At 38.6% G+C, this 26,252-nt stretch overlaps 1 protein-coding gene across 1 annotated transcript; it reads left to right on the forward strand.

The window, feature by feature from the left end:
* Positions 1 to 524: 524 nt before the first annotated feature.
* Positions 525 to 25,677, forward strand: LOC149302359 (E3 SUMO-protein ligase ZNF451-like). The gene is made up of 14 exons (XM_089482438.1): positions 525 to 608; positions 2,315 to 2,395; positions 4,458 to 4,577; positions 5,391 to 5,502; positions 6,673 to 6,823; positions 7,288 to 7,414; positions 7,640 to 7,788; positions 7,906 to 8,058; positions 11,297 to 11,513; positions 11,693 to 12,039; positions 18,495 to 19,813; positions 20,579 to 20,737; positions 21,074 to 21,204; positions 25,474 to 25,677. Exons 1-14 carry the CDS (start codon positions 525 to 527, stop codon positions 25,675 to 25,677), a joined length of 3,354 nt encoding a protein of 1,117 aa, XP_089338564.1.
* The last annotated feature ends 575 nt before the right edge of the window (positions 25,678 to 26,252 follow it).

Below are 26,252 nucleotides of genomic sequence, written 5' to 3' on the forward strand. Positions count from 1 at the left end.
CTCAAACCTGCATGCTGGAGGAGAAAGCCTATTGTGAAACCAACTGTGAGTAGCTTAATGTAAAGGTTGGGAGAAAGTTATTCAGCACATTTGGTACAAATTATTAAACACGATGTTGCCTTAACATACCATAGAAAGTGTTCAGTTACCAGGTATCTTCTACCAGCCCACAAGGGAAAGCAGATGTGTGGTTCTCCAGCACAGAGCTCTCTGAACTTATACCTTCGTGCCTACGAACAGTGCAAGAAGCCAGAATTGGATGTCATGTCATATGATTTGCAAATATTGAATATTCCTCACACTTGTAGTCCTCTAATTGCTAGCAAATGCTCTTTTTTTGTTTGGGGGTGATATCCACTTTTAATGCACTAGTAAAAAGATCAATTATATGTTTCTATTTGACTTTTTATATCCTAATAAACCATTGCACCATTACCCTAAAGAAGTTCTATAACCTCTAGATTGTACCGTGCTAAGCAATAGTATCTGTATTAACTGATGAACATCTCTGTTTCTCATAGATAATGGATTTATCTGTCCCCAGTAAAGATGACACAACAAATCCTGAAGGTAGTCAGTGCACTGACGACGAGGTCGAGTTTGTCAGTGTAAGTTTCCAGTTGCTTTTGGTCGTTAATATTTCATCAGTTCAGCTCTCGGTTGTGCGCTGTTGACTTTTTTCTGGACAAGGATATCTTGTCGTCTTGCATCTCCTTTTGTGTTACAGTGTGCTCCTTAATTGAGATTTGAGTTTTTGTTGGATGAGTTATAGTAACTGATTTGCCAGTGCATTACGTGGGGACAGCTTGGCCTTTTTTAGTTGGTTTTGAGATATCTCAACCTAAAGACACAGCTCTGGTTTTAATTTATATTATGAAGGAACACCAATGAGCTTCATCTGTAGAAAGAGCTGAACTGTCGTTTTATAATACATAGCTTATTCAGTGAGAAGAGCAGTGATGTGTTCTGGAGTGGGCCAACTAGGAGAGCTGCTCAGTGATCTTCCCATTCATTCCATTTACATTATGGAGGGCTCTGCTGTCATACGCTATGGTTGGCAAGCCACTAATTCTGACATGGGATGGGGCAACCCATTATAAGATCTGTGAACACGGAATGTAGATCTATCCTTCTGTTAATGGTGACCCTTACTTTTTTATGTAACATAATCCTCAGTGTATAGGAGGACGCCTACGCTACGAGTGAAAAATATTTGTGAATATTTTGTTACTCTTTAATTATTTAAATTGCAGAAAAAACTCAGTGTATACATTTAGGTGTAACACATAAACAAGTGCAAAAAAAATGAGGGAGCACGAGAGAGATTGGTTCAAGAGAGATGTACTTGTAAGATGTTCGTATTTCAAACAGTGTCAAAAGCCCAGTGCCAAAAAGAAAGAGAAAAATATTGTATAATATTTTTTTGCAATAGGAGGAAAAATCCACCAAAAAAACCTTACATGTGTCACGCTCCCATTCTTATAAGCCTTACAAATCCGGGCTCAAAAGATATTTGTGTGTGTATAGATAGATGTACTAAATAGTACTGATTACATATAAGCTTGGATACTCTGGTCAGGTGCCATCAGGACAGATACTGTTTATCCAACAAGCAGCATAGGAAGCCGCCGTTTCGGGGATGCAGTGACTTCTCCCTCTTGTGTCTCTAAGTCACATTTTGCTCTTATTGAGCTTCTTTGACCATAAAAGGTGCCTTTCATTATGTGCACAACCTTACTATTCTGTATTGTGTCCCTTTTAAGTATACCTCATTATTTTGCTAGTGACATTACCGAATACATAAAATACTTACTAGCGTGGCACCCATCCACATCAGAATATTGGTAAGACGCTTGGGGACAACAAAGTTCGTTAGGAAATGTTTGTGTTTAATGAGTTATTGTATGTAATGCAAAAAGCTGTTTATATTCCATTGATGTTATGAGCTCTGTTGGCATTAAATGTATGATTTTTTTTTTTAAGGGAAAATACTTGTGCATAAATATATCTGTATCTTGGGAGAAGTTGCATAATGTGCTCTAATGCCTCTGCATGGGCTGCCCACCCCACTGACTGACAGACGTTAATATGCAGTGGATAAATTCATGTATCCCGAGGGCAAATGTTCAATTCTATTGATCCCTGAAATAATTTAAATATTTGATTTCTGAAATGATTTGGTTTTATTCTTATGTTTCCATAGCTTTCTGTCAACAAAGTGTATTTCTCTTATTTATGCAACATATTTAGTATTTTTTAATACTTCTTATAACAAAGTGAAATGTCTGTAAAAAGACTCTTCTTTCGTTTATAGGAGGCCCCTTTGAGGCCGGTTCTGGAATGCGTAAATCTGCTCAGTAGTGATGATGATGATATAGTGTTGACAAGTTACCATGTTCCAGTGAGTACACACACTTTTCCTTATCTGGTTTTCCAAAACATTAAATATTAAGAAACTTAATACAATCCAGCAAAAGTCCACCTTCAATGGCTCTATTCCTCTCTATATTCAGTAGCTTTTGCAATGTCATCAGTTGTTCTAGTTAAAAGCTTGTGCAGTGGAGCAATATATTGTGTGCCTGGTCTTCGGACACTTGTCTTTTATGTTTTTGCAAAAAGGGACACTCCGATTCCATCTTGCGGCTGCGTACCAGAACTCATGGTAGGACCATGAGTATTTCTAGGTCCCGGTCCTCTCCATATTTTTCATTTCTAGTCCTTACTACCACTGCTGGGCCTAATAAGTGGATGCTGTTTGGGACACTATCGTCCTCTTAAGGGCTTTGACTGCCTGATCCCACCCCTGTAAGATGTGTTACTGTCAGTTTGGGTATTTGTGTTCTCGGCATACTGTTCACAAGCTTTATAAGGCCCACAGCTTGCAGGTTATAGGGAATGTGGAACACCCATTGCACATCATTTTCCTCCACCCATCTTTACATGGATTTTGACAGTTGTCTGGATGTGAATTGCCACAGGAAATTCAACCCGAGTATTTGTAGCAGTGCCGAGAATAGAATACCCAGATTCTGTATGAATAGTCAGTCGTGGGATTGGACATCTTGCAAGGGTCAATGTAGGTCTGAGAATAGGGTCTCGGCTTGAAGAAAAAGAAAGCTGGACCTTTCCCTGTTTGCATTCAGCATTGTACCTGAAAAGTGTGTGTGTCACCCTCCTAACCTTCCAGTATCTAACTAAATGGTCAATAGTTTTGGTCTAGTCTCTTTTCTCTATATGTTTAAGTATGGATGTTGATCCCCTGGTTTCATATCTGCAATTTGTGCCATTTGTTTTGATTGGGACGGAACTATAGGGTGGGCACTTATCTTCTCCCTTTGTATCATATCTACCCTTTTTCTTCCTCCATTGTCATTTATGCAGTATGTAGATAAGGTAGGAAGCTAATTTATTAGCCTGTATATGTTTTTTGGTTTGCTCATCTCCAACAATACTCTGTACAATGGCACATTTGTCTGGATCTGGCTACAGTTCAAGTTGATGTGTATCCATTTTGTTTTTTCACCCTTTGGAGCGTCTGCCATATGCAATCCACGTATGCAGTGAACGTCGGCTCCATTGGTGAGGTCTGTGATAAATCCAAATGTACAGCAGCTTGTACAGGGTCATGAAGCTACCGTTCCTCAACATTGCAATTGCATTCCACCACTTGATTTCCCAGAGTCTGGAGCTAGACACCGACCTTGGCAGATGCTGGGACTTCCCAGTACTCTCTTTCCTTAACAGAAATTAACAAAACTTTGCAAACATACTTGGTAAATAGGCTAATTAAGGATCACATTTTCAACACCAAGTGTAAGCTGATGGAACATACCTTACGTCAATAAAGTTGTTCAGATCCCTTAACACTGAAACATGCTTTTAAAGAACAGAAACGCTTTATTGTACAGAAGAGGACAAAAGATCATATATTTAGCTTTGGGGCTACTGGAGCAATGCAGGGGAGGCTTGTGATCAAGAATACACTACACAACAGCCGGACATGACAATGTTGTCTCACGTTCCAGCAGAGCTTTAAATTAATAACAATTACTCTCAGAACAAACCAGTGACGGCTCATCCTCATCTAAATGGACAGAGGTCCAAGAAAGTGTTGTATGCGCTTGACAATATAGAAATATCAAAGAGAGAACAGCTGCACGATGCTTAAGGAGCCATAGAAAAACTCCCATCACAACATTTTAAGGCTATCTCCCGATTGTGATTCTCTATTTCTTGTGATTGCACTATTTCTGCCAGGCCTTGATCTTTAATTTTTCAGGTACAGATTAGGTCAGTTTAGTATGATATGGCAATAAACTGGAAGTGCAGTTTTCCAGCAGACTTGTAATCTTCTTCTTGACTATGGGGTCACACCTCCTCTCTAAAACTTCTACTTCAGAATTGTAATTTTCGTCCTCTGCTTAATCATTAAGTGTATTTAATGCATGTTATTCCAGACCAGAGTAAAGGACCACATTGATCATCAGAAGGACAGGGTCTCTTCAACTCTTGACCGTCTCGCACGCCACGTAGAGATAGAGAAACAACAGCGGGAGGAGAGAAACAAAGCATTCCAGGTGAGTTCAGATGTACGAATTGAGGAGTGCCCGTCATATTCCTTGACGTTTGACATCTTCCTATATTCCACGCTGGTTGATCAATGTGGCCAGCTGATTTTTAATTAACTGGGAACATTTGTGTCGACTGAGATTTCCCAGCCAACAACCTTCTGCAGTGCAATGTCTGCATTACAGTGGCCTTGGGCACCTAATAGAAACTCTGCTATAATGTGAAATGGAATTAGAATCCACCCACAATTAGAAAACAATTCCTTAATTAGAAAAAAAACCATTTACCTGCAATTTTACAACAGATTTTCATCTGCAAAAATGTATTCTACTTGTACATGCAAGGGTGTGTTTTTTTTTGTTTGTTTTTTTTTCAGGCTGTTTTAACGAAGTGTATATATGCGGAATATTTTTGTGCTCCGCAGTAAACTGCGTAAAGCTTTTAAATCTCTTTCTACGTTTTTGCTTACATGTGCTCTTTCAGTGCATGTCACATGTTTTGTGTTGCAGTGAGATCATTCCTTTCTGTGTAAAATGTGAATGTGTTAATTTGTAGAACATTTAATTCTATGCATGTGAAGCCATCCAGCAGCAATGAAGATTTCAGTTTTTAATATTGTGATTAAAAAGCCTTACCAAAGATGCATCTCCTCCTTCCTGAGCTTTAAATTCTATACTGTGCCTTTCTGTATATGTATAGAACCATTTAAGAACTGGCTAAATGCCATATGCCACATTTGTTTACACAGTTGATTACAATCCCATACTTTCTTTCTCCTTGCGATTGCTGTTTTAATGGCCATACGTATTCCCTATATTTAGGAAAAAATACACCACCAACATGCTCATGGTTTACAAGAACTAGAATTTATCAAGGATCATCCAGGGATAGATGCTGCGAGACTCTGTGTCAACCAGTGGCTGAAAGTACCAGGTACGCTTTCTGTACACACTTATTAAACTTTTTATTAGCATTATTAATTAATGGTCTGTAGTGCCCCTAAGGAATGAGAATTTTATGCCCAGTTTAAACATTTTTACCCTGGTGTGCACGCAATAGCCACAACAGGGAAATATTTCTTGTTTTTCTAGTTTGGGGCCGTCCTCTCGGACTAGTGGCGTTTGATGCTCCATGGCATGTAGTGTAAATCTGCAGTCTGCTAACCCAGAAGCTTCTTGATGTAAAATAATCCCCTTTTTAAAGTCACACTGACAATCTAATAGCGCCATTAAATTAATGGAATGGCTCGGCCATTATATGCACCTTTCCTGCTTGCCAATGCCCATGGGTACCACGCTCACCCCCAGCCAGGTCCACTGTTTTATTGATTTCAATGTGAGGGTTTTCCTGCAAGTGGTTGGCTTTTCTGCACAAGAGGGAACAGTGCCCTGTGTGCTTTATTCTTTTCCAGCTAAATAATGCATAATAGTACTTTAGTATTTTATTATGCATTCTTTGTGTGGCTGCTTGGGACACTGGTGTGATTAGCTGCAAAGTTCCTTTTAAATGTTTGCTGTCAGGAAAAGGATACTCATTACAAGTTGGTGCCGTTTTTTGGCAACTGATTAGTGGACACATGAGAAGTTTTTTTTTTTCCTCTTCATCTTGTAAGAAGGTTGGGTTTTCATCGCGTAGAAGGTTGGTACTTTCGGCAGTGGCGAGCACAACCTCCAGGAAAGCCCCCTCCATAGGCGTTCTCTCAGCCGTAGCATGCTGACTGAGTCTGAGTGCCAGCATATAATGTTAGGCCCAAGACTACCTTACACTACGGGACAACAGCAACTGTCATGTTTTTACTATGTCTGTTCAGCCGTAATGTCCCCCATTGTCAGTAAACACACACAAATTTATATATTGGGGTTTTTTTCAGGACAATCAGGGCTTTCTTTTGGAAGACATTATAGTGTATGATTATGCATAGATGAATTGCACACCACTAGAGCCAATTGGAAAAAAATACCCCAATTGTGATTATTAACTTAACGTAAACTAGACAAAATTAACTACTTTTTTTAATATTTCTGAAAGATTAAGAAAAAATGTTATCAGTTTCCTGATCTGTGATTGGATGTTAGTCTCAAACTGTTTTCTTTATTAATACAGGTCCCAGGCCAGGTACAGTAAGCGCAAGCCGAAGACCTGTGTTGGCATGTAGTGAGCGAGCACCGGCAAACACCAGGTCTATTACCTGCCCGGTAATGCATTGCAATAAAAAATTTGACAATGGTCAGCTACTCCTAGGCCATCTGAAAAGGTAAATGTGGTTTTCAGCCTCTGCAGTTCTGTTACACGCTCCTTTACAATATCAATGTATAAACGCTGCCTTTCCTTGGCTTACGTTCCTACTTAACTGTGGAGAAAAGAAAACTTTGCCTGCTCGAGCATTGTTATGGAGTTGGGTTGGTATGTGCATATCAAAATGTGTATTTCTTTGAGACAGAAATATGCATGAAATTAATAATTCTCTGATTGTATTGATTTATCGGCTACTGGGCTGTACACTTTTTGCTGAATACTTTTCTTTGCATAAGTCTACAGGTAGATCAGTTGAACCTTGTCTCTGCCTGATCTATATTACAAAATAATTTTCTATATGTAAAATAGAAATGTTAGTCAAGGTTTTGCTTTGCAAATGTCCTCTTTGGTAAAGATCAGTTGTTGACAGGTGGCCTTGGTGTCTTCAGTCTATCGCATATCAGTGGATATTGTTACTTTTAGGTTTGACCATTCACCATGTGATCCATCCATTACCCTTCACGGAGCTCCTGCAGTTTCTTATGCCTGTGTTTTGTGCTATCTGCGATTTCCATCTATGAAAGGATATACAGACCATCTCTGTCAAAAGGTGAGTGAATGCATTTTTAGGGCTCTTTGGATTTCATAATGCAAAAATATGCCCTCATTTGATTGCGTCCCAACTTCTTGTCACTGATGTCTACCAATCATGTATTCAGAGTTCATCGTTTGTGTTGTAGAGTGCAATAGTTATCTCCAGGGTCATGATTCTTATTGTTTTAAGATATCTCTGTAATGTTACTGTGTCCTTTTTTAGTCTGCATTTGTTTTTCAGGCAAAATTGGCTGATGGCCATGAAAAAAACCTTCCGGCCCAAACCATTCAATGTTTTGCATGTCCCAAATGTTTTCTGCTTTTTAACCTAAGAGATGAATGTCTGCAACACATGGCTTTGCAGAATCATGTGGGGAGAGCTTTCAAATTTTGTAGGTATGTTGAAGATTACTGATTTGACAATATTCTTGGGAATATCACTTTATCAGCACTGCTATCTATCTATCTATCTATCTATCTATACACACTTTTTTTTATTTATTTTTGCACAGGTGAAAAGACTACCACGTACCCCATTCCCTTACCATCCTATGCTAAGAAAGTTTTACTTGCTCTTTGTAAAGATGTCCCATATCGGGTATGTTGTACTTCTTGTCGCGGTGAACTGCGCTCTCACATGGACCTTACTGCTCATTTCAGGTTAGTGTCACAGACCGTGGTGATTTTACTGCCTGTTTGTATGTGAAACTTCAAAAGAAAATGAATATAGCCATATTAGCCCAGGAAAAAATGTAGTTAATGGGCCAGCATAAAACCAGATGTAAAGTAACGCATTAGGCACTTCAGAAGCAAGACTAAAGACTCTATATGTGAACCTTCACGTAATTTGTCAATACTATGATGAAAATACAATGACAGAAAGAGCATGTACATGAGGGAAAAACAAAAATAAAACACAATGGTGCAATATGTAAAAAACAAAGTATAAAATGTGAATACAAGTACCACTCACAAGTGGACTGCAAATGGTGCGTTCATCAAAAATCCAATGTTCAAATCTTCAGTGCTGTCTGCTGGGAGTCCGTAAGTCCTTTTATGCTCACGAGAGCATTTCCGGGTATGTCATCACGTCGTATCGCGTAGACGGACGTGTGGGCATCATCTGTGGAGCCCACACGTCCGTCTACGCGATACGACGTGATGACATACCCGGTGATTTAACTGCATCCTGGGATTTTAAATTGTGAGTACTCACTCTGTAGGATATATATATATAGGCCGCACTTTTCCCCCCCACTTTAAGTCTTTAAAGTGGGGGTGTGGCCTATATTCGCGGTTTAGTGCCCGGGCAGGCAGCGGGGTTTGGATACAGATCCCCCAGAGTGGTGCAGGGGACCTGCATCCTACTCTCTGATACACTCAGACAGCCTCCCCTGCCAGCACTTCGGAGCCGCATGATGCGTTTTACCCCTGCTCCCAAGACTTACCAGAGCAGATTCTCGACTGTCTCGCGGGGCCGATGGGGGACATCTACGCAATACACGTATACAACTTCCGGTGCCGGCACATCCGCTGAGTTGGGGGGGGGGGGGGGACTGTGGCAGCATATCCCGGGGGGTGGGGGGGGGGCGACAGAGTGGCAGCATGTCTATTAAAAAAAACTTTTTTTTTAAAAAAAAAACCACCAAACTTTTAGGGTGCGGCCTATATACGGGGGCGGCCTATATCCGAGCCAATACGGTGTGTGTGTGTATATATGTGTATATATATATATATATATATATATATATATATATACAGACATACTGCACTATTATTTTTTGTATTTCTGTTTTTTTCTTTCATTGCATGTTACCACCCAGCGACTACTTATAAAGGGTGAGTTATATATTAAAAAAAAAATTAGCGCTCCACGTTTTTCTGGTGCGAAAGCGCCAGAATATATATTTGCATAATCTGGAAGTAATCCTATTAAAGGTGCTGTTCCCCTTAGACGTTTCACAAATAAAACTGTAAAAGATCTTTATTGCATCCTTTCCCCTGACATAAGCACACCCTTTAAAGATGCTCATTCTCTTGCTATTGAACAACTCATCAATTTTTGTCACATGGCAGGCTCTCCTGGCAGAAAAAAATAAATATGAACGAGACCAAAGCTTACCTACCTACATGTAGAGTGTATGTATTCTCTGGAAGCATGACAGATTTCACAAATGACATGATAAATAAAATATGGTTGAAGCTTTATATTCAACCATATCTGCAGCACATGTCCACAATACTTAATTTAAAGCACAAACAGCACTTGTAAGCCTACCAAAGCCCTATATCTGAAGCTTGGGAACTCCATGCCATTGAAGAAATAAAATTTTAGTGTACAATTAAACCGCATGTGTCTTAACACTACACTAGTGTATTTGTTTTGTTTTCCTTATATGCTGGATATTTATATTGGAGGTAGGGTAAAAAGCAATGTGCGCTAAGGAGGTTTTTGATACTCAAAATAGTAGAGTAGAAACCTACAGAGTTGCATAGATTAATTCCCCTTAATTCCTGTTAATTCTCAGTCCAATTTGCATAAAAATATGTAAATAAGTTGTTTGCTACAGTTGTGTGTCTTTCAATGACAAACTACAATGACAGCTAGAGCCAATAGGCAAAAACAATACCTTGAATATAACAAATATGTTCTAGAGAAAATATTACTAGTTGTGCATCACTTGTGTTTCTTCAAACTTCATACAGTGTGTTAGTACATATACGTTTACACTGCACTCTATCAGAGATCCACATTGGAATCTTTTATGAAGCCCGGCATTTCTATTATGTGATGTCACCTTTTTGGGTTCTCCTGCAAAGCAATCGGGGAGATCCCCTGTACAGCAGAGGGTTCCACTGTGGAGTTTCCCTCTATAACAGGGGGATCCTCCAGAGACCCCCTTGATCGTTGTGTGATGGCTCTGTCAGACTGCAGCATGCACGTTGACGTACTGACTGACCTAACAATGTGCAGCCAGCTAGTTACAGACCCCGCATGCGGCATCTAAAGGATTCCCTTCTGAATGTAGCAACGCTCTAATTACCGTATTTGCTCTCGTCTTCTAATCGGGGTCGTCTTCTAATCAGACCTCAAATAGAGGTCTGATTATGAGACTAAATCCAGATCCCCCGAACTGCTGCAGGGGACCTGAATCCTCCTGTCCCTTCCCCCCCATTTAACACCCCCCCCCCACACACACACAGTTACCGGTGCTTCCAATTTCCTGCTGTATTGCCGTGCAGCGGGTTGACGTCTATGTGATCCGCGTAGACAACGTCCGCTGCAGCCGGAAGGAGGTGTGACTAGCAGCGGAGGTTGTCTGCGTCCGTCGCGTAGACCTTCCCCGACTGTCAGAGATCAGAGTGGCATTAAGGGGGCATTTAGTTGAGCACTCTGCCTCCCGAAATGCCTTATACCTCCCTATATGCCACTCTGCCCCATAATATGCATTTTAACCCTCTAAATGCCAGAATGGGATATAGGGGTATAAGGCATTTCTGGAGGCAGAGTGGCACATAGGGGGTCAAAAGGCATACCATGTGGCACAGTGGCATATAGAGAGTTAAAAGGCATATCATGGGCCACAGTGCCATATTGGAGTGGCAAGCCTGGGGGCAGATGTGCGTAGCTGGGGGACAGGTTGGAAAATACAAGGAAATAAAAACAATTTTTTTTTTCTCAATCATAGCTTTTATTAAAAAAAAAATAGTTTACATGAATAAACATTTACTGGTTAAACTTTTTTTCCTTTAGGGTCATCTTATATTCAGGCTATTCAGGGATATTTCTAATACTTTTTTTTTAAACTTATAAATACATTGTGTAAGGGTCTGAGAACAAGGTGACCAATTGAATATTAATATGACCCATTCCCTCCTTTCTCTGTATTAAAAATAGGACACGGTGTCGCAATGCAGGGCCGGCTTCGCTATCAGAAATGAGCATCGCTGAAGTTGCAGCGGTGTTTCGAGTTAAAGCTTTATGTGCTGTTTGTAGGCAAGTCTTAAACAGTGATGCACATGTAACAAAACACTTCGAAAAGACTAAACACAGAGGGAAAATCATCACTAACATGGAAGAATCAATTCTGGCGTTTTGTTATCTCAACGAAGGAGTGAGAACTGTGGCTGACTTTTGCTTATCTGCATCAAATGCTAGATTGAAACCACTGCTCACAAGAACCTTAAAAAGTGATAGACCATCGATCTGTGCGGGGGTGATGATGCGAATGACGTAGGACGTACGCGTCTACGAGGGGCGTGTCCCGGGCTTTGAGCTGCATGTTTGGCGGAGGTTTACCTACCTGAGCGCCTGAATCCCCGCGAACCGAGACCCGGGAACTGCCCTGTTGTCCTCCAACCCGGAGTTAGCATCCCGTATAGCGGGACCCGACAATTGAACTCGGGGACCACCCGACTGGGAGCTGATCCCCGGAACTGGGAGACCGATACCCGGGAGCTGAGTCTCGTGATCCGGGAACGGACCATCGGAACTTTGAGAGCCCGGGAGAGGACCCCTCGGGAATCAGGAGGTGGACCCCCTGAGCTCTCGGAACCCGGAATTCGAGGAGTGGATACCGGGAATCTTGACCCGTGCCTCGCAAAGCGGGAGATTTTATTAAGGATAGGCCCAGAAACCTGGTACAAGATCTGCAGAGCTGCATAGCGGCACCACACCAGACCATAGCAGACCAAACATATGGGTCTAGGCCCCACCAGTGCACAGCAAGTATATCTAAATAAAGAATATGAAGATTTGATGATTTGATAGGAAAACATATTATTTTTTTTTTTTATATATTAATTTTTCTGTGTTTTTTTATGCTGGACTTTTTTTTTTTTTTTTGATGTATTATAAGCTATTAATCTTAATAACTTGAACATGCTTGAACATGCTGATCAATCTTAGAATGTAAGAATACTGAATGAAATCTGGTATATCTTATATTTGGTATTATCATTAAAACAAAAGCCGGAAGAATCCATCATTGAAGTGATATAATTCACTATGCCACCTAAGAATGATAAGACTGAGAGAATAGACAAAATGGATAAAGGCGATAAATCAAAGAATATTAATAAATCCAAAAAACCGCAATCTATTAGTACTTTTTATTCTCCTCGCAGCCAAAGAAGCCTTTCTGACTCACCGGATAAATCCTTGTTAGATCATGGTTTGGAAGAAACAGATTTTCCTCAACAAGCCTATATATCTCAAAAAGATCTAGTAGTGGCTCTGGAGTCATTATATCTGAAAATAAAGTCCGATTTAGATAACAACCTTAGAGACTATAAAGAAGAGATATCTACTTTAAAATCAACACTCCTGCACCACAATGAAGAGATTTCCTCTAAGTCAACAGTTAAAGACTTAAAAATTCAAAATGGAAATTTAAATACGGAGATTAAGAAAATGGAATATAAACTGGCTGATTTAGAAGATACCTCTAAAAGGAAAAACTTGAGAATTAGAGGAGTCCCAGAGGAAATAACTCATCTTGAACAGTATATGAAAGAATTTTTAGCAACGTATATAGATCTTAAAAACTCTGGCCCGCTACCAATTGAAAATGCCTATAGACTTCCTATTCCCTTTAATCTAAAACGAAAGGATATCGAAAGAGATATTATTGTTACCTTTTCTAATCTATCGATAAAAGATCAATTTCTTAAAGAATGGAGGAAGAACCCACAAAAAAATAAAAAGTTTGCTTCCTTAACTACTTTTCCAGATCTTTCACAAACTACAAGACTGAATAGGAAGAAATTTGCTGAATATACACCATGTTTAAGAGAAAATAATATACCATATGTATGGGGTTTTCCTATAAAAATCCGATTTACATACAAAGAAAAAATTTATACCTGCTTAGACCCAGAACAGCTGAAATTGAAGTTAAACAACTGGGGCTTATTAAACTAAAATCCTCTGTCACGATTCTGGAGAGTTGATGTTATATATTACATATTATTAGTCTGTTCTTCTTTTTTTTTTTTTTTTTTTTTTTTTTTTTTTTTATTACACAATATCACTCTATACACAAACTTATCTTACAGGCATGTTATATATTATATATACACAAATTTTATGTAAATAGACACTATATTATTGGTACTATTGGGAATTTCAATTAATTAAATTATTATTAATATTAAGGATAATTTTATAATTTAACAATCACTAATTGATACTGCACTGTATCACATTGGAAGAATGATCCAGATAATATGGAAATTATATACATCACTTTATTAATTACTATTCAATTAAGTATATTATTATGTAAATATAAGTAAAATATATATATATATATATTTTTTTTTTTTTTTTTTTTTTTTTTTTTTTCTCATATGCTCGTTGGCGTTTTCACTATACACACACAATATCACTTCGTATGTAAGTTATGATATTAAAAGGGACTAATATTAAGGAGACTTTTATAAGTACTGATTTGTATAACACTGAAAGAAAGAAAGATTGGTTGAGACAATATGAAATCTAAAATGCACTTTATAGACCACTATTTTATTCAACTAAGTAAAGTATAATCCACATATAATATATATATGTGTATGTGTATAGCTAAATATATGTACGTTTTTTTTTTTTTTGTTTTTTTGTTTTTTGTTTTTTTTTTTGTTTTGTTTTTTTTTTTTTTCTCTCTCTCTCTCTCTCCTTACTTTTAAAAAAAAGTTGGTACACGCCCCTAAACGCCCTGATGGTACAGGGACTTTTTCTCCACATAGTTAGGTCGATTAACGACCTTTTTCTGAAGGTTGGAGATAGTATGAATGTTTTAATGTTTTTTGTGTATTTTGTAATGTTTGATTTATGGTTTATGTTTATGTTGTGCCCTATAGACCTATCATTGAGACCTGGAGAAAACTCCTACTGGGAGTACTACTTCGATATGTTAAATATAGACCTTTCTGAGGTCGATCGGATAAGACTTTTTGAAATAAAACTATGACTCTTAATCTAATGACATTGAACACGCAAGGGTTAAACTCACCTTATAAAAGATCCTTTTTGTACGAGCTCTTACTTAAAGAAAATATAGATGTAGCACTTATCCAAGAGACTCACTGGAAACAACATCAATCCTCCCTATGGAAATTTCGTAGATATCCATATATATATATTTCTTCTATGGTTAACAAAAAGAAAAGAGGGGTAGCAATTATTATATCTCAAAAACTTAAATTCGAGTATATTTTCCATAAATCGGATAAAGAAGGCAGACGGGTAATTCTAATCTGTAAGATAAATGATATTACCTACACATTGATGGCGCTTTATGCCCCATCAGAGCGTACCTCTAAATTTATAAATGACTCAATGGAAGATTTGGAAAAGATAGCAAAGGGTTTAATCATTATAGCTGGAGATCTAAATTGTATTCAAGATCTAAAGATTGATAGGAAATCATCAAAGAAAACGAAATTATATGAGGATAAATTAGAAAAAAGAGCTGAAGCTTTTACAGCATCTCTATTTAAACATAATCTTTATGATGTATGGCGGACAATGCACCCAGAAGAGTCAGATTACACTTTTTATTCGGCTCCTCATAAAACATATTCACGAATAGACACTTTTTTTATGTTAGGACTAACTCTGGATAGATGCTCTTCATCAAAGATCGGCAATATTACTTGGTCAGATCATGCACCAGTGCTTATACAAATATTAGATAATCCCCATTATAAGAAGCGATTTAGATGGCGCCTAGATGAACAAATATTAAGCTTAGAAACAAATAAGCAGGAGCTTTGCAATTTTGCCAAGCAATTTTTAGAAATAAACGATACGGGAGAGACATCAGTGGGTACATTATGGTGCGCAATGAAATGTTACTTAAGAGGACATTTAATTAAAAAAGCTTCTTGGATTAAAAAAACAAGGGGGAAAAAGCTGACTGATTTATATATTGCTTTAGCAAAAGCAGAAAGAGATAATAAGATTAATCCTAACGAAGTTAAAATAAATATAATAAACTCTATTAGAACAGAAATAATTGGAAAACTTCAAATTAAAACGGATGCCGCTCTGACTCGATTAAAGCAAAGGTGGTATTGTAGCAATAACCGAATATCGCGAGACTTAACTAATAAGCTTAAGACTCAAAATCAAAATTGTAGAATAAAACAAATAAATTTTAATGGTAAAACCTGCTTATCCCCAGCTCAGATAGGAGATGCCTTTAAACTTTACTATGAATCACTCTATAATTTAGAGGATTTAAATGTTTCAGAATTCTCATTATCCTCCTATCTAGCAGATTTAGATCTTCCACAAATTATGCCGGATCAATCAGATTTATTAGCTCAACCATTCTCTCTTACCGAAATTGAAGAGGCCATACGTAGTTTACCATCGGGGAAAGCACCAGGCCCCGATGGATTCTCAGCATTATTTTTTAGAACCTTAGAACCAATTATATTACCAATCCTTAAAAGACTTTTTGAGGAAATAGGGGATTGTGGTGAATTTCCACCTGAAATGCTGTTGGCCACGATATCTCCAATTTTAAAACCAGGGAAAGATCCAACATTAGTTACTAGCTACAGACCAATCTCCTTAATAAATTTAGATGTTAAAATGTACTCTAGGATTTTGGCTCTTAGACTTCAAAAAATTATTCCAAATATTATACATTCGGATCAATCAGGATTCATATCAGGTAGATCAGGAGGAGATAATACCCGCAGAGTCTTTAATATACTTGAAGAGATTGATCGGAAAAAAATCCCATCTGCTGTGTTTGCATTAGATGCAGAAAAAGCATTTGATAGGCTTAGTTGGAAATTTATGAGAAAGACTCTACAAGTATTTGGTCTAGACACTAGATTTATAAAACTAATCATGGCGTTATATTCTACCCCCACGGCCATGATAAAAGGAGTAGCCTTTGAATCAAACCCTTTTTCTATCAGTAATGGTACCCGTCAGGGCTGTCCTCTAGCACCCCTTATCTATGCCTTATCCATCGAACCGTTTGCGGCATCTATAAGGAGGTCACATGAGATCCATGGTATAAAAATTGGTGCACAGGAACATACAATAATACTTTATGCAGACGACGTATTACTAACATTGTCTTCTCCTACAAAGTCATATCATTTTCTTTTAGAACAGATAAAGAACTACTCGTTTTTCTCTAATTATAAGATAAATTTAACTAAAACCCAAGTGATTACGTTAAATCTGAATGAAACTCAACAACAACTTTTCATTAAAAAAATTAATCCGATAAAAATTCAGAAAACGGTGGACTACCTGGGTATTAAAATAACTAAGAATATATTCGATATAATTTCACTTAATTTTGATGCGCTACTGGAGGAATTAAAATATCAAACTAACAAATGGAAGAAATTAGAACTATCATGGATGGGTCGAATTAATATTATTAAATCATATTTATTACCAAAAATCTTATATTTATTTAGATCTATACCATATACGATTCCTAAATCTATATTGAGAGCCTTTGATAAGCTATTTTCTTCATTTGTCTGGGCAGCAAAGAAACCCAGAATCCCAAAAAATACCTTGAGGAAGAGTACCTCCCAAGAAGGACTAGGCTACCCAGACCTATATAGATTACAGGATACTACACAAATTTCAAACATTTTAGCATGGAGCCTAAAAAATAAATATAATGTAGGTTGGTATAAAATAGAGAAATTTTTATGTAATGGAATAAACCCATTTAATTTAATCTGGCTCGATAAGAACATAATTAAAAAATTGGGTATAACTAGTTTTATAGTGAAAGATCTACTTAAAGCTTTACGTAGAATTCGGAAAACATATGGATTATCTTCAATCCTATCTGAATCTTCCCCAATTGAAACTCTCTGTATATACCTAGAAGATTTGAATATCCATGAATGGACTCGCTGTGGAATCTCCAATATTGGCGACATTATGGAGGACCAAAAAGTGATACCATTCTTGGATATACAATTTAGATATAATATTTCAAATAGAGAACTATTTTCATATCTGCGTATAAAAAACTTTTTGTTAAAAAATCTATTAAGAAAACGAGATAAATGGGATGACTTTTTTCTGAAACCACCTCAAACAAATATGATATCCAAAATATTAAAATTATTAGTAAATTCGTCTTCATCCTGCGATAAAGTTAAAACAATCTTACTGTGGGAAAGAGATTTACAGAAAGAGTTTCCAATACAAAACTGGCACAAAGCTTGGCAACATACTAGGAAAGCAGTTCACTGCTTAAATCTTCACGAGCAGTATTATAAGTTGCTGCATCGTTGGTATATGGTTCCATCCAGACTCAATAAAATATCTAATAATACGACTGATCTATGTTGGCGATGTTATAGAACAACTGGAAATCACTTTCATATATGGTGGGAATGCGACTATCTGCAACCAATTAAGGAAAAAGTAATTTCTTTATTTTGTTTAGCTACTGGGATTAATATAATTCTTACTCCACAGATTTTCTTGTTTCATTTAGATATACCTCAAATTTCGAAATACAATAAAATATTATTAGTTAATATATTATTGGCATGTAAAATCTGTATCGCTCGCTTTTGGAAACAACAAGAAATCCCTCCATGGAAAGAAATTTCCAATCAAATAAAAGTTCAATCAATATCCGAAAAATATTTCTACCGGAATAACTTAGATTTCTATATTAAAATTTGGGCTGGATGGAACCAAACGAATTACTCTATTTCTTAGAGGGGAATACTCCTAATGTTTAACCCTACTATAATATTAAGCTTTCGAAGTTAGATACTCCCAGAACTCTATGGTCTCATATGGATAGCTATATAGGGCATTGTGTAAATTTCGTATGTAGAAGGTAAATGATGCGAATCTGTTAAATTATTATTTGAAGATATGTATCTTCAAATATTCTTATTAAGTATACTACAGATGTAAGGGGTATAAAGATAATGTATTAACTACCTTCATGTCTATGTATGTCATAGAAAGAATATGATTGTTTATGTGTTTAAGTCTAATTGTTTTTTTTTTGTTTTATGTCTTATAAAAGAAGGAAAATTTAATAAAGAATAATTTAAAAAAAAAAAAAAAAAAAAAGTGATAGACCAAGTACGCCTTTAATGAAGCGCTCAAGAGACACGAAAAACATGATCCTCAATGGATACCGTGGGAAAAAAGAGAGCGGTGAAAGTTCTGTGATGACTGTGACCGCGTGGTTCTGTGAATGCTTAAAAAAGTTTGCCACTGAACCGGAAGTAGAAAAGCACATCATGGAGGAAAACACAATTTGCCACAAATGCATGGTCTGCGGCAAGCTTGCTGGGGATTTGTCAATTATTCATCTTCACATGAGCCGATTCCATGGAGGGGCACACTTGAATAACTTCCGTTACTGGTGTAAAGCCTGCAACACTCAGGTTCCAGGGCTCAAGGACATGATGTTGCATGTGACTGACTACCATGGAGGGCATTCCTACTATTTTGAGCAAGACACCGAGGAGCAGTCCCTTCCATCCACATCTACGACCACACAGAGTCCACCCATATCACGAGCTACAGCATCGACGTCCCGCCGGCCATGTTCAGGGAAATGGCAGTGCCACATTTGTGAGGAGATGTTTGACTCTGAAGAGACTGTTAAACAGCACTGCAAATCTTTGAACATCCATCAGTTTCACAAATATAGCTGTGACACATGCAAAAAGCACTTCCACAAAATTGAGACCCTGTATCGACACAGTCAGCAGCAACATGATGGCAACATAAAAATTAGATATTTTTGTGGCCTATGTGAGGATCTCTATTTTGATAAGGAGGTGGACTTTCATAACCACTATGAGGGCTTCCACAGCTCAGACTATGCATTTGTTCCAGATGAAATCCATGCTCCTGCCAAAGTTCCAGAATATCCAGTACAAAACCCAGTTCAGAATGGAGATCGGTTGACTTGTGGATGTCTGGATTCCTACGCGAACAAAAAGGTCAGAAAAGTAGAGAACGGTCGTTGCTTGGAAGGCTTGTTGAAGAAAGGCCATCTCTGGTACAGCTGCTGTATCTGTGCAGTAACAGGCCAATCGCTTCAAGACTTTAAAGAACATAATTGCAAGATGGACAGTCCTCTTACTGACAAGGATTTTGTTGTGAAGTGCAGCTCATGTACCAAGTCATTCGCCGACACGAAGAGTGCTCAAAGCCACTATCACGACAAGCACTGTTTCCTTCGGAAACCCAAAATTCAAAGCTGTCATGGGAATTTAGAGAATCCGCACAATGTCTTTCAATTCACAGCCAGTGGTGCATGTGTGAAACCAAACTCACACAAGGTGGCCCATCCCCGGCAGAGAAGGAAAAGCAGCAGAGGGTCTGAGACCGCTTCACCTGAGAAGAAATGTGCACAGGTGCAAAGAATGGATACAGGTATTATAATACAGATTGACTAGATAAGGCATAAGATATTTGGGGAAAAAGAGCTATTTAGGGCACATAAAACCAATTGGTTTACTACTGGGTTTCTAATTTTTTTCAGTTTCTATTGCTGTAACAAATTTGCTGACATTTCAGGATTTCCAATCTGGCATTTTATTGTGGATTTAACACCAAAGTCCCATTGAGGAAAATTTAGAAAAATTGTGCTCTTCCGTACCTCCATCATCCTCATTTAGGGGTACTTCTAGTGCACGTTTCTGGTAACATTGGCACTGACGCAGTGATCACCTAGGTCCTCATCAGGGTTATGCAGTCCAAAGCCCTTGTCTGCTCTTTCAGGAAATCCAGACCTGTATATAAATATATATCTTCAGTGAAATTATTTAAAGCCTTTCAATATAGAATTGTGGAAAACAAAGCATGTGGCTTGAACAAATAACACGCTAGCATCTTTTCTGTGTTAAAAATCTGTATTACCCACTCTGTTGCCCTGACAGAGTTCTCAACCTGTGGGTCGCGACCCCTTTGGGGGTCTAACGACCCTTTCACAGGGGTCGCCTAAGACCATCGGAAAACACATTTCACAATATGTAATTACATAATTTTATGGTTGGGGGTCACCACAATATGAGGAACTGTATTAAAGGGTCGCGGCATTAGGAAGGTTGAGACCCACTGTTCTAGAGGAAGATATAAGTCTGTGTGCTATTGTTGATATATGTGTATATCCACGCTAGTGATAAATATATATTTATTTTTTCCCGGGTGTTGGCGAAAAAGAGAACGACTTGCCTGATTTGGACTTCCTGCGGACAATGACACACATTATATTTATTGATCTGGACAACTGGTCAAATATTTTTACTCATCTACCAGGAAATCTTAACCAAGGAACGTTTGTCTGGGGCTTCCAAGGTAACACCTACAGCCAGTAACCGAATATTATACCTGGGCAGCTACGTTTGAGAGGCAACGGTGTAATCCGGTTCACTGGTTGCATATATTGTGCGATCGTACCGCCATTAAAATTGTGACCTCTAAAACATGGCATTAATCATTAAAATGGTCATAAAGGTATAACAGCCATTTAAACTATTAGTTCTGACTTCCAGTGTAATTGAGTAGTAATAATGTTTGCTTTCGTGAACTGGCGCTTTTTTTTTTGTTTGTAAAGGGCACTTGTTGTTGATTTCCATTTGTCAGATATTAATGTGCTGGAGAAAAAACTAGTCTTTGTTCATGTCTTTCCAGGTGGGAAGAACCAGTGGAAACCCCCGGTGAAATGCAAACTTTTTACTTATCTTTCCGACACTGGTTCCTTCTTCCTTCACCCCCGCTGCAGCCATAGAAAAGATGCTGCCGATTTTGCCATTTGCATGCATGTAAGTAAACAGTCGTTCTTTTTAGGGCTGCAACAACTAATCGCTGAAATCGATAATAATCGATAATGAAATTTGTTGGCAATGAATTTCATTATCGATTAGTTGAATCGATTTTTATCGATTATAAAATTAGTTTTTTCAGAGCAAATGCTCTGAAAAACTCCCCTCGTTTTATAATCCGTTTGTGACTCACAGCAGCAGCTCCTACTGAGTATAAACTTTAAATTTGGGCTGCTGAAAGTTAGGGGAGGTGGGGGTTAATTTAGGGGCAATTGTAGTTAATGGAGTGTTTAGGGTTAACTTAGGGGCAGTTGTAGATAATGGGGTGTTTAGGGTTAATTTAGGGGCAGTTGTAGTTAATGGGGTGTTTAGGGTTAATTTAGGAGCAGTTATAGTTAATTTAGGGGCAGTTGTGGTTGATGGGGGTCTTCTCTCCAGGATTAATTTAATGCCGAGGACTGAGGGTTAATTAACTTAAGGTGCAGTTAGAGGTAAAGGGGGGCATACTAAGGGGAATCTAAATCCTGGGGGCAGTGAAGATTAACCCTGTATTTATTTATAAAAGTATTGTGTCTGTGAACGAGTCTGAAAGTCTGAGGGCACTATGGCATATCAGGGGGGTATACGGCATACCTGGGGAGGACGGAGTGACATATCTGGGGCTATATAAGGCATATAGGGTATATAAGGCATATGTGGGGAGGGCAGTGTGGCAAGTCTGGGCTCAAATGTGCATAACTGGGGGGCAGGTTAGGAAATAAAAACAAGAAATGCATTTTTATCAAAGTTTTTTTTATTCTGCCGTTTGTTTTTAACATCCTACGTTACTTTATTAAATTTTAAATTAAAAATTTCCATTTTTTTTAATCCGATTAATCGGCCAACTAATCAATTATGAAAATAATCGTTAGTTGCAGCCCTAGTTCTTTTACATATATTTATCATTTTGCTTACTTTACCGTTGACTATGTTCGGAACATGTGCAGTGAACAACCCAAAATGTTTAAAAAAAAAAAAAATAGCCAGCTTGGATGTTGTGTGGTTAAATATGATCATCTATATCCACTTTTTCATTTTTTGTTTATCTTTACCATATATCTATGGATCTGCACTAAGATTTTTTTTCTTACCCCCGGTTCTTGAGCCTAAATGTAAAACATCGGATAGTTGTAGAAAGACAGCTGATTGGTCTATAATAGATTAATGAAGCAGCTAAAAACAGTCGGTGAGAGGCAGAGAGAAAAGCAGCGATCACTCCTCGAGAAATGACATGACAACAAGTAGCTCTTCATGGCAGTTCTCAAAAGTTTGAATACTTCTGTAAGGTATAAATAGGATCTTGTTTCTTGTATACCTGCAGGCAGATTAACAAGCGGATTTCTCTTTCTTGTTTTCATGCTTGTTTGTACTAGACTTGATATTTATGATTTTGCTCACATCCAGGAATTCTGCCTGGAATTGGTGGTGGAGCGATTGCCTTGTTTAATTGTAAACGTTTAAGACCTAATTTTGCAGAGGCAACAAGGACCTGTAGTTTATTGTACTATTATTATTATATTTATATAGCGTCAACAGTTTACGCAGCACTTAATACAATACATAAATTCAAGGGGTATGACAAGAATTGACAGACTAAGACAAACTGATACATTTTGTGGGGAGAGCCCTGCTCACAAGCTTACAAACTAAAGGCACAGAGAAAGGGTGAGAGGTAGTGTGGTGGTTGTATCGATGACAAGGAAGTTCTAGCAGCTAACATGGTGCAGCTTCTCTGAAGAAGTGGGTTTTTAGATGTTTCTTGAATGTCGGGAGGGTGAATGCTGAAGGTTCCTTGGGAGTAGATTCCAGAGATATGGGGCAGCTCGAGTGAAGTCTTGTAGACGGGAAAAGGAAGAGGAGAGAGAGCCTTAGCCCATGGGAAGAACGTAGGGTTCGAGTAGGAGAGTATTTGCTAATGAGGTCAGAAATGTATGGAGGAGCAGTATTATGGATGGCCTTATATGTCAGTACCAGGATTTTAAATTTAATTCTAAAGGTAATTGGGAGCCAGTGGAAGATTTCACAGAGGGGGAAGCAGAAGAGGAGCGACGTGCAAGGAAGAGATGAGCCTAGCAGCGGCATTTAGGATAGACTGTAGAGGAGAGAGTCGCGACAGTGGAGTGCCAACCAGAAGAGTGTTGCAGTAGTCAAGATGGGAAATAAGTGAATGAACCAGAGTTTTTGTGGATTCTTGGGTGAGGAATGGGCGGATACGAGAGATGTTTTTTAGGTGCAAGCAGGATCTGGCGAGGGACTGAATGTGACAGAGGAAGGAGAGGTTTGAGTGAAGGATGACCCCAAGGCATCGGGCCTGGTTAGTAGGAGAGATAGTCGTGTTAATGGTGATAGAGAATTCAGGTAGTGGAGTGGAGATGGAAGGAGGGAGGATAATGAGTTCAGTTTTAGAAAGATTAAGTTTCAGGTAGCGTGACATCCATGAAGAAATAGCAGACAAGCAATTGGTAATACAGGACATGAGATGGAGAGAGATCAGGAGATGACGGGTAGATTTGGGTGTCATCTGCATATAGATGATACTGGAGGCCAAATGAGTTGATTAGTTTGCCAAGAGAGGAAGTATAAAGAGAGAATCGCAGAGGGCCAAGGACTGAACCTTGGGGGACGCCAACCGAAAGTTGAAGGGGCGATGTCTTGCCAGAGAAGTTGACAGAGAAGGAACGGTTAGACAGATATGAGGAGATCCAGGAGACAGCTGTATCTCGAATGCCTATAGAAGCAAGTGAGTCTAGAAGAAGGTGGTGATCAACAGTATCGAAAGCAGCAAAGAGATCCAGTAGTATTGGAATAGAGAAGTGACCTTTTGCTTTGGCAGAGAGCAAGTCATTGGAGACTTTTTTTTGTTAGAGCTGTTTCAGTAGAGTGAAGGGGTTTGAAACCAGACTGTAGAGGGTCAAGGAGGGAATTAGAGGAGAGGAAGCTAGTGAGGCGATTTTACACAATCCTTTCAAGCAGCTTAGAGTGTAAAAGGAAACTGAGAGATAGGGCGGTAGTTAGTCAAACAGGCGGGATCTGAGGAAGGATTCTTTAGAATGGGTGTGATTAGCGCATGCTTGAAGGCAGATGGTACAGTTCCAGATGATAGAGAGAGATTAAATAGTTGGGTAAGTGATGGACCAAGGGATGGACATAGAGACTTTGTGAGGTGTGAAGGGATGGGATCAAGGGGACAGGTTGTTGGGTGAGAGGAAGGAAGAAATTTCTTCTTCGGTTGTAGGGGAAAAGGCAGTTAGTATAGTAGGAGTGGGGGTGAGTGGTGTAGGAGGGAGTTGTAAGGAAGAGAGGCCTTTCCAATAGTCTCGATCTTCTCTTTGAAGTGGGTAGCAAGATCTTGGGCAGTGAGAGAGGTTTGTGGTGTGGGTGTGGAGGAATAGAGAAGGGAGTTGAAAGTAGAAAAAAGTCGTTGTGGGTTGGAAGACGGAGGATATGAGAGTGGAGAAGTAGAGCTGTTTGGCGAGTGAGAGAGCAGAGTTGTAGGTGTGAAGCATGAATTTATAGTGAGTAAAGTCTTTGCTGGATTTTGATTTTCTGAAGTAGCGTTCAGGTGTGCAGCAACACTTCTAAAGAAGCTGTGTGGTTTTGGTATGCCATGGTTGACATTTAAATTGTCGGGGGTAACATGTAGTAATTGGAGTTGCATGTCATGGTTTTGAGGATCAAATTTGAAGGTCAGGTTTTAAAGAACCTTTTTGTGTTATTTGGCTCATGTATGTTAAAGATTTTCTCGTGATCAGGAATAAAGAAGTTCTCCATAGGGAGGTACATGTATTTTCCACTTTCTCCTCCAGCATGATATCAACCTCAGGAGAAACTTAATTAAACATTTACAGACCAGGAGCAGATATTCTGTCACCTTGTTCCCAGACAACATCTTTCTGTGGAATCTGCTGGTCAAGCCAATTGATGTCTTATCTGCATTCACCTTATTTTTTTACCTTGTATTCCTTTAATCGCAGCAGCCTATTCCTGTAGTTTCCAGGATATTAAGTAAACATGCTACTGTATCTGCACTTGTACCAAGTAGTTGGTCTGCACTGCCTTATAAAGAATACTTAAAGCTTGAAACTTATATGTATGTGTCTAAAGAATGCTTTCGTTGATATTCAGTTGTCTGAAGTAATAGGTGAATTAAATAACTTTTCAGATGTCTTGGAGTGTTTGTAGCTACGTTCTCGAAAACATGTTTTTCACATATTTTTTGTTACACTTTAGGCTGGTCGTTTAGATGAACAGCTACCAAAACAAATGCCTTTCACCATTCTCTCGGGGGATAAAGGCTTCCTGGAGCTTGAGAACCAATTTAAGACGACCCAGAGACCTTTTCACATCCTTAACCCTCATCATATGGAAGGAGACATGATGTGTGCCTTGTTAAACAGCATATCTGATACTGCTCCAGGTGAAAGGCCGGGGTGAACTGCATGTCTCAAATCAAAATACTACAAATCCATCTGAATTAAATCAAACTTTCCACATGTGTGTGTTTTTGTTTTCGCGATATTGTATATGGCCGATGTTGATGCCCCGGGGAGGGTGCCTACGATGGCTGGAATATCCATTTAACCAAATAGTGCAGTTAATGTGGACTAGTTTGCCAAAAGATGAAAAACTAGTCCCTATATTTTTCAGTTCCAGTTATTTAAGTCCTAGCATTATGGGTCTTGTTGGTAAGAAAGCATAATACTCTTTAGTGAGATGGTTAAAGCATGCACTTTAATGTATATGATGAGTTCCTTTTATAAATGCATGGGGGATTATTCAGAGCCTGCGTATATGTGTTTGGCTCTTTGCATGTGGGTATACTCCATGCTCCAGAGCTTGATTGGCGAATGCTGTAGATGGGGTTCTTTGAGACGCCTGTGCACATGCATGGAAGGCTCTACTTGGCTGCTCCAGACCTCTGAGGGATTAAGAAGCCACAGCCTCTCACTAATGTAAAGTACATTTACTATTAAACCTTGAACAATGCGTACAAGAGCACTCAATTGGCT

The sequence above is a fragment of the Sceloporus occidentalis genome, unplaced genomic scaffold (assembly GCF_023333645.1).
Source record: "Sceloporus occidentalis isolate IW3139 unplaced genomic scaffold, rSceOcc1.0.p SCAF_19, whole genome shotgun sequence".
Lineage (NCBI taxonomy): Eukaryota > Metazoa > Chordata > Lepidosauria > Squamata > Phrynosomatidae > Sceloporus > Sceloporus occidentalis.